Source organism: Sus scrofa, chromosome 17, assembly GCF_000003025.6.
Source record: "Sus scrofa isolate TJ Tabasco breed Duroc chromosome 17, Sscrofa11.1, whole genome shotgun sequence".
NCBI classification, from domain to species: Eukaryota; Metazoa; Chordata; class Mammalia; order Artiodactyla; family Suidae; genus Sus; species Sus scrofa.
This window is the reverse complement of record NC_010459.5, coordinates 41264829-41278535: the sequence shown is the minus strand read 5'-3', so window position 1 is coordinate 41278535 and position 13707 is coordinate 41264829. Positions and strand designations below refer to the sequence as shown.

The following is a 13707-nucleotide window of genomic DNA, read 5'->3' as shown; positions in this document are numbered from 1 at the left end:
CAGGCTGCCTTCTTACCTTTTGTGGCACTCAGGTCACATGTCCCCACCTCACAGAGGCCCTTCCTGGCCACCCAGCGCCTGCCTCTCCTTCTCGCTCATCCCCTGTCCTGATCACTTCATGGTGATTTGCAATCTGTTGCTTCAGCCCCTGCTCGCCTGTCCCTTATCTGTCACTTCAGAGCTGGGCACCCCGAGGCAGAGGACGGGGTCTGACTGGGTCCTGGTTCTACCTCAGTGGGAGGAGTGAGAGTCTGGAGGGGGACGGAAGGCTGGGGTGACTGCGGGAGGGTGGAGTCTGCTGCAGGCCTCACAGGACAGGAGCGGGTGGCCTTGCCCTCAAGTCCCACCTGGGCCATCTCTCCCTGTTCCACCTAGGCAGGCCCCTTCTCCCCTCTGGCCCTGAATTTTACTCCACACAACAAAGGGTGGAGCAAGATTCATCCCCTTCTCTGTCCAGCTTGGCCCGGAGTAGCTGGTCCCAGACAGACAGACAGACAGACAGACAGATAGGACGGCTTGGGGCTGGGCTCAGCCCCAGGTGGAGAGCGGGCGTGCGACAGCTTTGGCACTAAATAATAATAACACGATTGTGCCGCTAACGGAGATTTATGGAGCCCTTTCCCAGCCATGAGCTGCGTGTGCTTCCGCGAATATGAAGCCATTTATCTAAAGACAAGTTCCCTTAATCCGTGGAAAGATGGTTTCCTTGGAGAAAATGGTTCTACAGTCCCTACCGCCTAACAGCTCGCTGTCGGCTTCTAAATTAATGGAGAGAAAGATTGTGTTTTTCACAAGCTGCTGGGAACGTGTTGGCTTCTTTGCAGCCTGCAGACATTTTGTGGGTGACGTGAGGACAGGCAGAACCCTAAAATGGGACGGAGGCCTGGCCCGAGTGAGGAGGCCTCCAGGCCTGAGCTGGCTGACAGTCTTGCTGTGTGACTGCAAGGCCATGGCCCTGCCTGGGCCAGCTTCATCCGGGCAAGGAGCCGCTGGGAAGGTACTGTCTTGAAGGCTGGACAGAGCTGAGTTCCAATCCCAGCTCTTCCCCGACTTGCAGCGTGACGGGGCAGTGATTTCCCTTCTCTGAGCCTCAGTTGCCTCCTCTGTAAAATGGGCTTCTGGTTCAGTGTGATCATACACGAGAGGCATAGAGCCTGGCAAACAGTTGGTGCTCAGTAAACATTAGCCGGACTCCTCCCTCAGCACCACTTATCAGGGGTTCATTCAATTGAGAATGCGCATGTTCAGCTCTCAGATTTTTGTGATTGGCATTCCCACTGTGGCACAACAGGGCAGGTGGCATTTTGGGAGCGCTGGGATGCAGGTTCGATCCCGCGCCTGGCACAGTGGGTTAAGGATTCAGCACTGCCGCGGCTTAGGTCGCAACTGCAGCTCAGATCTGGTCCCTGGCCCAGAACTCCATATGCTCCCCCTCCAAAAAAAAACAAAAAAATTTTTTTTTAATTTTCATGATGATCTATCATAATCTCCACTTTACAGAGGAGAAACAGCCCCAGAGAGGGTGGCTTCTAGGTCTGTGACACTGGGCCTGAAGATCCCAGGTGCTGGCTCTGCTTCTCAGGGCTAACAGAGGGGGAATATTGTCATCATGGTCGGTGGAGAACATCAGTGTCACCTGAGGGGGACCCTAATATTGACTGGACATTTAGTATTAACCCAGTCTAGTAATACTTATTCTTCAAGCTTCCCCTCTGCTTGGAGAGGCACGTCCCCGTCCTTGTGGTGCCCCCACCTCCCTCTCTTCTTGTCTCCCAGGTGACCTGGTTCCACATGGACTGCCAGGACCTGATGACACAGCTCAGGCTGGGCAAGGCCCAGAGAGCCAGCCCTGGGGACCAGCGTCGCCTCCACCGCTACCTGCAGCGCCTGGCGTCCGAGTTCCCGGCCGAGAAGCTCACGGCCATGGGGCTGCAGGTGGCCTCACTGAGCCAGGAGGGCCTGGGCCAGGACCTGTGGGAGGAGGCCCGGGAAAGACACGAGGAGATCCAGACCCTCCTAAAGAAGGCACTGGCCCGCTGTCCCTGCCCGACGGGTCCCCCTGTCCTCCCAGCACGCCTGGAAGTCCGAGAGGCGGCTGCCAAGCGCCAGGGGCCGAATGGAGAAGTCACTCCCGAGGGAGGACGGGGCCTGCCCCTCCCGGACTCACCAGGCCTGGATCGTTCGGCCAAATCCTATTGGCCTCCTTGGGCCCCCAGACGGGGGCAGAACAGAAATGTCCAAGCGGCCCCTCCGCCCCAGGAAGCTGGCCAGGCTCTCGAGGCTGATGGAGGCAAAAGCCCCCACGGGCCCCTGGATCCTGCCCCTGAGGGTTTTCTCACCACCCTCTTCTCCTGGCAGCGGCTCCCCAGGCAGAGTCGGGGCCCCCACGCTGCCGGGGGCAGCTTCTCCTCTGAGGGGACAGGCTCACTGACGTCTCTGGAGGACTCACCCCACACAAGTCCCCCTGCGTCCCTCTAGCCAGGGGTTCCCGTCAATCACATCAGACTCTGGGGTCGGAGGGGTTGTGGGGGGTGCTGCTAGATGGAGCTGGGGCACCCGGGATGACCAGGACATGACTGAGTTCGGCCTCCCTGAGCTCAGAGGACGAGAACCCACGCCTACTCCTGGGCCCAAGGAAGCTCCGGGAAGACCCGACTCTCACACGTTCAGAAAAGTGAGCGTGGCGGGCAGAGCTGGACCACTCGAGCGTGGGACTGGCTCCCAGACCCTGGAGTCCCATCGTGGAAAGAGCTGTTGGGACAGGCTCTTCCACAGGCCTCCGACTTAGGCAGGCCGAACCCCCTGCTGGGGTTCAGGGGTACACAAGCTCCCCCCGAGGGCCCGAGGGGCAGAGTTGACTTTGTATAGAACCTGGGGTGGGGTGACTTGGGAGTGGCTTTTGTCTTAAGGTCCTACGAAACAGACCCTTGACAAGGGTTCAAGTGCACGTTTATTTGGCAGGGATCCCAGGAACCACTGGCGGAGGAGCCGGGAGGCGAGTCGGGAAAGGAATAAAGGGTGTGCTGTCAAGAGAATTACCACATGTCATTTTCTCGCTGGCATCACCGGCCTCGGGCAGAGAGAATCACCTGCTGGAGGCCAGTCAGTGCACGCGGAGCGGGGAAGGGAGGTGGGCCGTCTGCTGCCTCTCTGTCACTTGGCTCCTCCAACTCAAGATCAAGGAACCCCAGAGAGGACCCCCTCCCGCTCCCAGATCTCTCTCTTCCTCCCCTCCCCACCAGAGCTCCTCGGAGCCTGCCATCCTCTCTCTACTGCAAGCCCCACCTCTTTAGACACAGGCTCTGGTGCCCAGTGTCCTTGGGTTCTGCTGGTCGTTGGGGCTGGGTGTCCCCATCCAGCAGCTGGGGCGGGGGAGGGTGGAGGAGGCCTTTCCACCTCTGTCTCAGAGCTTCCAGAAGACAGTGAGCCTTCACGCTGCCCAGAGTGACCCTGGCTAGTGCCTCCCCTGAATGCCATTATCCTGGGAGCGTGCGCCTGTCTCTGCCTTAATGGGATGCATCACCAAGATGGCCTCTGGTAGCCTAGCCCTGGAATTTTCCTGGCTTGGGAAAGAGGGTGGGGTACACATCCTCCCACAAATTGAGGCTGTGGAAGGAGAGGGAGGACAGGAGGAGGCCTAGGAGGACAAACAGGATTTCTCAGGCGTCATCTCGGCAGAGAGAGCCACACAAACCTCAATGCTCCAAATGTCTTCAGGAATCTTCCAGGGCTCAAGATTTCGTCAAGAGTGGTCTGGGGCCGGTCTGCCTCAGAACCACGAGCAGAGCCTATCAAAGGCAACTTCCTAAGGGATCCCACCCCAGTTAATTAAAATCAGACCCTTGGGGCCAGGGGTGGCTGGAATTGCATTTGTAACCAACTGCTTGGTTTCCCCCCCTGCAACACAGTGAGGCAGGGTACTGTTGGGAAACACTTGGGGTCGAGGTCTGAGCACCCACCCCCCGCCCCCACCCCAAGCCAGCTCTGATTCTTGCATTCCAGTCTCCTGACTTCTGTCCAGACAGGCCTAAGAATGCAGGAGGCATTTGATCAGCCCATCTCCATCTATGCCTATTGCCTCAGAGGGGGGGCTGAAGGCTCTTAAAATGCTGTTTCCATAGCAACAGCATCCAGCCAGTGGGGACCACAGGCAGGGAGCCAGAGTACCTGGGGTGCAAGGATGAAAACTGACTTCTGAGAGACTACAGCTACTGTGAGAGATGAGGGGGGCTGCGGAGGGGTATGGATGATCCAAGAATCCTTGGGAGGAAGGGTCCCCAAAGCTTTCTTATGCATCCTTCTGTTTCTAAAATGAGCCAAATTCTAACAACTTGTCTACTCACAGCAGCCCATGGGGGAAAGGAGGATGCAGAAGTGAAATATAATAATAATATTAATAGAAAATATTTATCCTGCATTTTTAGTGCCTGACTTGGTATTAAACCCTTTAAAAGCTTTAGAGGGCTTGTTGAATTTTTCACAACAATCCTATGAAGCCAGTACTAATTTCACCTCATTTTACAGAGGAGGAAACGGAGAGCCAGGGAGGCTTAGTGATGCCTTGCCCAGTGTCACACAGCGAGTGGCAGAGCTGTCCAGTGTCACACAGTGAGTGGCAGAGCCAGGACTTGATTCAACACCGATGCTTGGGACTCATCCTTAGACCAGCCTGGGTTGATTGCTGGTTCTTCAGTGGCCATGGGCCCATACTCAGAGGACTAGAACCCCCAGAGGCAGGCTGCTGTTTGGAAGAGATGATGCCCACATCTGGCTGATGAAGACATCGGCTCAATGGGCGAGGGTGGGTGCTAGGGCATAGGATCAGACGGGATTAAGATGGCAGAATAGAAGGACTGGAGCGCACCTTCTCGCATAAAAACAACAAGATTACAATCAAATGCTGAACGACCCTCAACCAAATGGACTGGAAACCTGCAGGCTTTGTCCCCTCAGCAGACCTGCTGTGCCTGGACAGTGTCATGTACCCAGGAACTCTGGCTGGGCGGAGCTCAGCCCTTTGAGAGTCCTTATCTGGCCACCTGGAGCACCAAGGGCAGAGTGGCATGGGGTCAGTCACACAGCTCTGGGGATAGAGGGACCAGGTTCCTACCCAGGGTTCATGGCTCATAGGATGTGAGTCCTTGGCCAAGTTAGGCTGCCTCTCTGTTTTTTGGTTTTATTTTTTTCTTTCCTTTTTTTTTTTTTTTTTTTTTTTTTTTTTTTTTTTTTTGTCTTTTTGCCATTTCTTGGGCTGCTCCCGCAGCATATGAAGTTCCCCAGGCTAGGGGTCCAATCAGAGCCATAGCCGCCTGCCGGAGCCACAGCAATGTGGGATCTGAGCCACATCTGCGACCTACACCACAGCTCACGGCAACGCTGGATCGTCAACCCACTGAGCAAGGGCAGGGATTGAACCCGCAACCTCATGGTTCCTAGTCGCATTCGTTAACCACTGCGCCATGATGGGAACTCCAAGGCTGCCTCTCTGTGCCTTGGTTTCTTCTCTCATAAAGTGAGAATCGTCAGACCTCAGAGGCTTGCCGTGAGTATTAGATGAGTTAATATGAGAAAAGCTCTCAGGCCCCTGGAACCTAGTAGGTGTTCATTAAATGGTATGTACTGTTTTACTTTGGCACAAACCCTACCAGCCCCTGATTTCATTACCCAGCAAATCATGGAGGAAATTTTTCCAGAGGACACCAAGGAATTCCCAAAGAATTTTTCACTCTTTGAATTGTGTAGATTCCCTAATTAGTTTTCTGGATCCCCAGTTGTCTCTCAAAAGCCAAAAGGAGCTGGTTGATTGACTTTTGCCCTGACCTGCCCCTGGAGGGGAGCCTGACGTGCTCCCCTCCAACCCTGCCCCCACCCCCCCAAAGATTCCCTGCTAATCCCTAAAGGCTGCACGGAGGACGCAGAGGTGCTGTGTCTGTGGGATCTTTTAAGAATGTTTGGGAGTTCCTGTTGTGGCTCAGTGGTAACAAACCCGACTAGTACCCATGAGGACTGGGGTTTGATCCCTGGCCTCGCCCAGTGGGTTAAGAATCCAGCGTTGCTGCGGCTGTGGCGTAGGCTGGCAGCTGCAACTCCAATTCGACCCCTAGCCTGGGAACTTCCATATGCCGTGGATGTGGCCCTCAAAAGAAAAGAAAAAGAAAAAAAAGAAGCTTACAGCCTGTTCTGATGGAAAGAAAACAGGGCTAACAAGACCTAAGTCTGCCAGCAACATGCCTGGGAATGCCCCACTGTGGCGGGAGCCCCCTTTATAAGCTCCAGGGATGGTGGACAAGGCGGGGTAGGAGGAGCAGGGTCTGGGCGTCAGGGACCTCACGTGACACTGTGGCCCTGCTGCCAGCTGCCTGCATGACCCAGGCAGGTTTCTTCCCCTTTCTGGCCCTCTGTCTACCTGTCTGTCTGTTCAGGTCATTGCGTGGATCCGGATCTTTCTCATCTTTGGAATCGAAGAGCTTTGAGTCCAGGCTTAACAACCTGGTGACTCCGAGCAGATGGCTGCCTCTCAGTTTTCCCCATCTGTCCAATGGGTTTGTCAAGCCTTCAGGACCAGGATGATAAGATCTCGGGGTCCCTGAGCCCCACACCGTGATGTTTTCCTTTCCAGAGGGGCGGCTGCTTTGTAAAGGAGAAATCCACTAGGGGGTGGCTTGGGGCAGAAGTAGGACTGAGTCCAGAGACGTTTAAGCACTTTACAGCTTACAGAGTGCCTTTTTGCCCCTCCATGTCTCTGTCTGATCGTCCCTACAGCCCCAAGGGAACAACAGTCATGCTCTAGGATGTCTCTGCTTCACAGAGGAAAAGACTGAAGACTGCAGAGGGGAGGTGACCGGCCCAAAGTCGCACAGCAAGGAAAGGACAAGAGAAAGGGACACCTTGGAATCTGGCTCGGGGTCTGGTCCCTGCCAGGCCCAGGAGAGCAAATGCCAGCCACCCTGAAGTGGGCACCCACAGTCTCACGTTTTCATGTTACCCACCTCAGACCCAGCCGGGGCAGCTGGCCGGTGTCAGGGGACAGGCTGCCCTCATGAAACAGAGATGTTCTGTTCTCTGCAAGCTGTGAACTGGCTTCCAGCCTAGAACAAACCCATCAGCCCTGAAACCCCACCCTCTCCCAGCTGCAAAATAGCCTCTGAGGCCAGAGCCGGGGGGCCCCCTAGAGAAAAAAACAAGGCCTCTTGCTGCATGGCAGGAATCCTGTGTCCCATCCCCTTCAGACTGGGGCATGATGGGGACCTGGGCGAACCACTGTACTTCCTCGGGCCTTATTTTCTCCATCTGTGAAATGGGGGGATTGGGATGGCCAGATGGTGTTGTCTGGCCTGCAGGACTCCTGGTCTGCCCTCCCAATCCTGCCTCCCTTTCTGTGTATGACCATCCAGCCAGGTGCCCAGGTGGAAACTTGCAAGTTGTCGTTGAACTTCCCCAGAGCCCCCAAATCCAGGCTGCTCATCTCTCTCTAATTTTCTGCTTCTACTTGACCTCTTCCTTTCCCAGCTGCATCCCAGCCTCCACCCCCTCTGCCCCGGATGGTTGTAACAGTATCCTTCCTGCTGACTCCTGGGCCCTTTTATCCATTTTCCACACAGAGAGGGATTTTTGCAAAATGCAAAATAAACCAGTCCCTTGGAGTTCCTGTCCTGGCTCAGTGGTTAATGAATCCTACTAGGAACCACGAGGTTTCGGGTTTGATCCCTGGCTTTGCCCAGTGGGTTAAGGATCTGGCATTGCCATGAGCTGTGGTGTAGGTCGCAGACACGGCTTGGATCCGGCTTTGCTATGGCTCTGGTGTAGGCTGGCGGCTACAGCTCCGATTAGACCCCTAGCCTGGGAACCTCCATATGCAGAGGGAGTGGCCCTAGAAAAGGCAAAAAGACAAAAAACAAAAATCAAAGAACAAAATAAACCAGTCCCAGCTTAAAACAGCTCAGTGGCAACGAGGACTCTCCAGATAGCCTCCCCCCGCAACCCATCGCTGGGATCCACAGAGTTCTGTGTGGCCAGACCTCCGCCCACCAGTCTAGCCTCGCCTTACTCCCCAATCTCCATGTTCTCTGAGTTTCAGCAACACTGACTTCCTTTCTGTCCCTCGGTCACTCCAAGCTCTTTCTGAGGTCAAGTTCTCCTAGAAGCAGACCTGGCAATGAGGATTCAGGTGCAGGCGTTCATGAGAGACACCACAGAAAAGGGAAACAGGACCTAGAATGGAAGGAAGCCGAGGCTCAACTTCAGACCAACTTCCCCAGCCTCTGCTTGATCACGTGGGGACCCCTGGAGGGTATTTTCACACCTCCGAGGCACTGCAGTCCTCTGCAAAACCTGCTGCATGAATCAGGGTCCAGGAGCCCAAGGGCAGCGCTTGGAGGAGGGTTGCAGGTGTGGGCCCATAGAAGATAATATCCTGGGAGTTCCCGTCCTGGCTCAGTGGTTAACGATTCCGACCAGGAACCATGAGGTTATGGGTTTGATCCCTGACCTCACTCAGTGGGTTAAGGATCTGGTGTTGCCGTGAGCTGTGGTGTAGGTCAAAGATGCTGCTTGGATCCAGCGTTGCTGTGACTGTGGTGTAGGCCGGTGGCTGTAGCTCCAATTAGACCCCTAGCCTGGGAACCTCCATATGCGGCCCTAGAAAAAGACAAAAATAATTTAAAAAAATAAGATAATATTCTGTATTATGAATATGTAGCAAACTCTCATCACTAAATTGTAACTTTTAAGAACTCCAACTTGAGGAGTTTCCATCATGGCTCAGTGGAAACGAATCTGACTAGTATCCATGAGGATGCAGGTTTGATCCCTGACCTTGCTCAGTGGGTTAAGGATCTGGAGTTGCCATGTGCTGCAGTGTAGGTCACAGAGGCGGCTTGGATCCCATGTTGCTGTGGCTGTGGCGTAGGCTGGCAGTTACAGCTCTGATTCGACTCCTAGCCTGGAAATCTCCACATGCTGCGGGTGTGGCCCTGAAAAGACCAAAAAATCAAACAAACAAAAAAACACACTCCAACTTGAAAATAGATAAAGGATCTGAGCAGGCATTTCTCTAGGAAAGATACATACAATGCCAATAACCTCGTGAAAAAATGCTCAACATCATTAGCCATCAAGGAAATACAAATCAAAACCGCTGTGTGATATCACTTCACAGTCACTAGGATGGCTAGAATAAAAAAGCCCAGTAATAAGTGTTGGCAGAATATGGAGAAACTGGAACCCTCATACATTGCTGTGGGAATGTAAAATTAAGCAGTTGCTTCGGAAGACAGTTTGGCAGGTCTTCACATGGTTAAGCATCAAGTTACCAAAGGACCCAGCAATTCCACTCAAAGAAATGAACACATAGGTCCACGAAAGAATTTCTACATGGAGTTCTATAGCAGAATTGTCATAGCTAAAAGGTGGAAGCAGCCCAAATATTGATCAACCAATGAACAGATAAACAAAATGTAGTGTAACCATACAATGGGGTATTATTCAGCCACAAAAAGAAATGAAGTTACTTCCTAACCTATTCTATAAAGCTAGTGTTACCCTGATACCAAAGCCAGATAAACGTTTCACAAGTAAAGAAAATTACCGGTCAATATACCTTATGAACATAAATGCAAAAATCTTCAATGAAATACCAGCAAACCAAGAGTTCCCACTGTGGCTCAGCAGGTTAAGAACCCAGCTGGTCTTCATGAGGTTACAGGTTCAATCTCTTGCCTCACTCAGTGGGTTAAGGATCCAGCATTGCTGAAAACTGTGGCATGTGGCTCAGATCCCACGTTGCTGTGGCTGTGACATAGGCAGTAGCTGCAGCTCCGACATGACTCTTAGCCTGGGAACTTTCATATGCTGCAAGTGTTACCCTAAAAAAGTAAAAAAACAAAAAAAATTTTAATTGAAAAAAAAAAGTACTAGCAAACCAAACACAATAGCACAGTAAAAGAATTATACAGTGTAACCAAGTGGGATTTATCCCAGAAATGCAAGGGTGGTTAAACATAAGAAAATTAATCAATATAATATACTACATTAATAGAATGAAGAGGGGGAAAGCATGATCCTATCAATTGCTGCAGAAAAGACATATGACAAAATCCAATAGCCTTTCATGACTTTTTTTGGTCATACCTGCAGCATGCAGAAGTTCCTGGGCCAGGTATCGAACCCACATCACAGCTGTGACAAAGCCAAATCCTTAACTCATTGAGCCACCAGGGAACAAACAAAACAAAATACAAAAACAAAAGCAAAACAATAGGAGCTCCCATCGTGGCGCAGTGGTTAACGAATCTGACTCGGAACCATGAAGTTGCGGTTTCGATCCCTGGTCTTGCCCAGTGGGTTGCGGATCCGGCGTTGCCGTGAGCTGTGGTGTAGGTTGCAGATGGGGCTCGGATCCCGCATTGCTGTGGCTCTGGCGAAGGCTGGTGGCTATGGCTCCGATTGGACCCCTAGCCTGGGAATCTCCATATGCCGCAGGAGCAGCCCTAGAAAAGGCAAAAAGACAAAAAAGAAAAAAAGAGAGAAAAACAGCAAAATACCATTTTGAAAACTAGAATAAAAGGAAGCTTACTCAATATGATGAATGGCATTTATGAAAAACCCATAACCAAGATCAAACTCAATGGTGAAAGACTGAAAGCTCTCCCCTGAGATCACAGGATGCCTGTTTTCACTACTGCTATTCAACATTTTACTGGAAGTTCTAGACAACAATATTAGACAAAAAGTGAAATAAAAATTGTCCAATTAGACAAGAAAAAGAGCAATTAGCTTTTCAAAAGAAAGGAAAGGCATCCAAACTGGAGAGGAAGGAATAAAGTTGTTTCTATTCACAGATGGCATGATTCCGTGTGTAGAAAATACCAAGCAATCCGCAAGAAAGCTGCTGGTGCTAATAAGCAAATTCAACAAAGTTGTGGGTTACAAGATCAACACAAAAAATCAGTTGTTTTTACACATCCTCAGTGAACAGCCTGAAAAGGAAATTAAGAAAGCAATTTCATTTCCAAAAGCATCTAAAAGAATAAAATACTTAAGAACAAATTTAATCAGAGGCGAAAGGCTTTAAAACACTGCAAGATATGAAACACGGCTGAAAGGAATTAAAGAAGACCTGAATTAGCAGAAAGGCATCATGTTCACGGGTAGGAAGACCTAATACTGTTAACATTTCAGTACTGCCCAAAGCCGTCTATAGATTCAACATAATTCCTATCAAAACTACAACAGCCTTTTTTTTTTTTTTTTTTTTGCAGAAGTAGAAAAGCCAGTCCTCAAATTCATATGGGCCTTACAAGAGGCCCCACGTAGCCAAAACACCTTGAAAAGAACAAACTTGGAGGACTCACAGTTTCCCATTTCAAAACTTACTACAAACCTACATTAATCAAAAGAGTGTGGTATGGCCATAGGGATAGACATCTAGACAAATAAAATAGAAATAAAGCCATGCATGTACTGTCGATTGATTTTCAACAAAGATGCTAAGTCCATTCACTGTGGAAAATATAGGCTCTTAAATAAATGGTGGTGGAACAACTGGATTTTCACATATAAAAGAATAATGTTGGACCTCTACTTCACACCATATACGAAAATTAACTCAAAACGAATCAACAACCTAGATGTAAGAGCTAAAACTATAAAACTTTTAGGAGAAAACGTAAAGGTAAATCTTCACAAGCAATGGATTCTTAGCTATGACACCAAAAGCTCAAGCAACAAAAGTAAAAATGGATAAACTGGACTGCACCAAAATAAAAACTTCACATCAAGGACATTATCAAGAAAATGAAAAGGAGTTCCCATCGTGGTGCAGTGGTTAACGAATCCGACCAGGAACCATGAGGTTGCGGGTTCGGTCCCTGCCCTTGCTCAGTGGGTTAACAATCCGGCGTTGTTGTGAGCTGTGGTGTAGGTTGCAGATGCGGCTCGGATCCTGCGTTGCTGTGGCTCTGGCGTTGGCCGGTGGCTACAGCTCTGATTCGACCTCTAGCCTGGGAACCTCCATATGCCGCGGGAGTGGCCCAAGAAATAGCAAAAAGACAAAAAAAAAAAAAAGAAAATGAAAAGTCAACTGACAGAATGGGAGAAAACATTTGCAAATCTGATATGTGATGAGGGTTTAACATCCAAAATATATAAAGCATTCCTACACCTGGGAAACAAAAAGACAAGCCACCCAGTGTAATAATGGGTAAAGAACTTGAATAGACGTTGCCCGAAAGAGGACAAACGAAAGACCAACAAGCACACAAAAAGATGTTCAATTTAATTAGTCTTTAGGGAAATGCAACTCAAAACCACAATGAGGTAACACTTCACACTTACTATGATAGCTATAATCAAAAAAACAGAAAATATAGGAGTTCCTGTCATGGCTCAATGGTTATCAAATCCGACAAGTATCCATGAGGATGCAGGTTCGATCCCTGGCCTTGCCCAGGGGGTTAAGGATCCGGTGTTGCCTTCAGCTGTAGTGTAGGTCGCAGACACAGCTCAGATCTGGCGATTTTGTGGCTGCGGCGTAGGCCAGCGGCTACAGCTCTGATTAGACCCCTAGCCTGGGAACCTCCACATGCCTCAGGTGTGGCCCTAAAAAGACAAAAGACAACAAACAAACGAACAAACAAACAAAACCCCCCAGAAAATATATATCCACGAGTATGTGGAAAAACTGGAATATTTGTATGTTGCTGGTGGGAATGCAAAATGGTACAGCCCCTGTGGAAAATATTTTGGTGGTTCCTCAAAAAGGTCAAAAAAGAGGTCCCATGTGGCTCCGTGGAGAAAGGATCTGGCATTGTCCTGCTGTCACTCAGGTTGCTGCTGTAGTGCAGGTTCCATCCCTGGCCTGGGAACTTCTGCATGCGGAGGGGGCGGCCAAAAAAAAAGTAAGCATAGAATGACCCAGAACTTCAACTCCTAGGTATATACCCAAAAGAATGGAAAACGGGGACTCAAACAGATTCTTACACCAATGTTCACAGCAGCATTATTCATATTAGCCAAAAGGTGGAAATAACCCAAATGCCCATTGAAATTGGTACATACATATAGCAGAATATTATCCTGATGTTCTGATATATGCTACAATTTGGATGATCCTTGAAAACCTTTTGCTAAATAAAATAAATCAGACCAAAAGGACCAATATTGTATGATTCCATAAAATATCTAGAAGAGGCAAATCCATAGAGACATAAGAGAGATTAGAGGTTATCAGGAGCTGGGAGGAGGGAGGAATACGGAATTATGGTGTAATGGTTACAGAGTTTCTATGTGGAGGGATAAAATTTTTTGGAGATAGATAGTGGTAATGTTTGCAGGCTGCTAATGTAATTAACGTCACTAAATTGTACACTTTAAAATAGTTAAAATGGCAAATTTTATGTTATGTGTATTTTACTACAACAAGAAATCTTTTTAAGAAAAGAAGTACTGATAAGGCTACAACATGGATGAAACTTGTAAACTGCAGGCTAAGTGAAAAAAGCCAGACTTATGAGATTATGTATTATATGATTCCATTTATATGAAATGTCCAGAACAGGCAGATCTATAGAAACAGAAATTAGATGAAGTGGTTGCTTAAGACTGGGACTGTGGGGTGGGAGGATATGAATCACTAAAAGTTTCTTTTTGAGGTCATGAAAATGTTCTGAAAATGACAACAGTAATGGTTGCCTGTATCTATGAATATAC

At 49.6% G+C, this 13707-nt stretch overlaps 1 protein-coding gene across 3 annotated transcripts in view; it reads left to right on the top strand.

Annotated features, from left to right (window-relative positions):
- The window catches only part of KIAA1755 (KIAA1755 ortholog), a 45828-nt gene extending 42793 nt beyond the window's left edge, over positions 1–3035 (top strand). For all 3 annotated transcript variants that reach the window (XM_021077677.1, XM_013985363.2, XM_013985362.2), the window contains exon 14: positions 1777–3035. In XM_021077677.1, coding sequence (XP_020933336.1) covers positions 1777–2478 — 702 coding nt within the window. In that variant the 3' untranslated portion in view covers positions 2479–3035. The remainder of the gene's footprint in view (positions 1–1776) is intronic.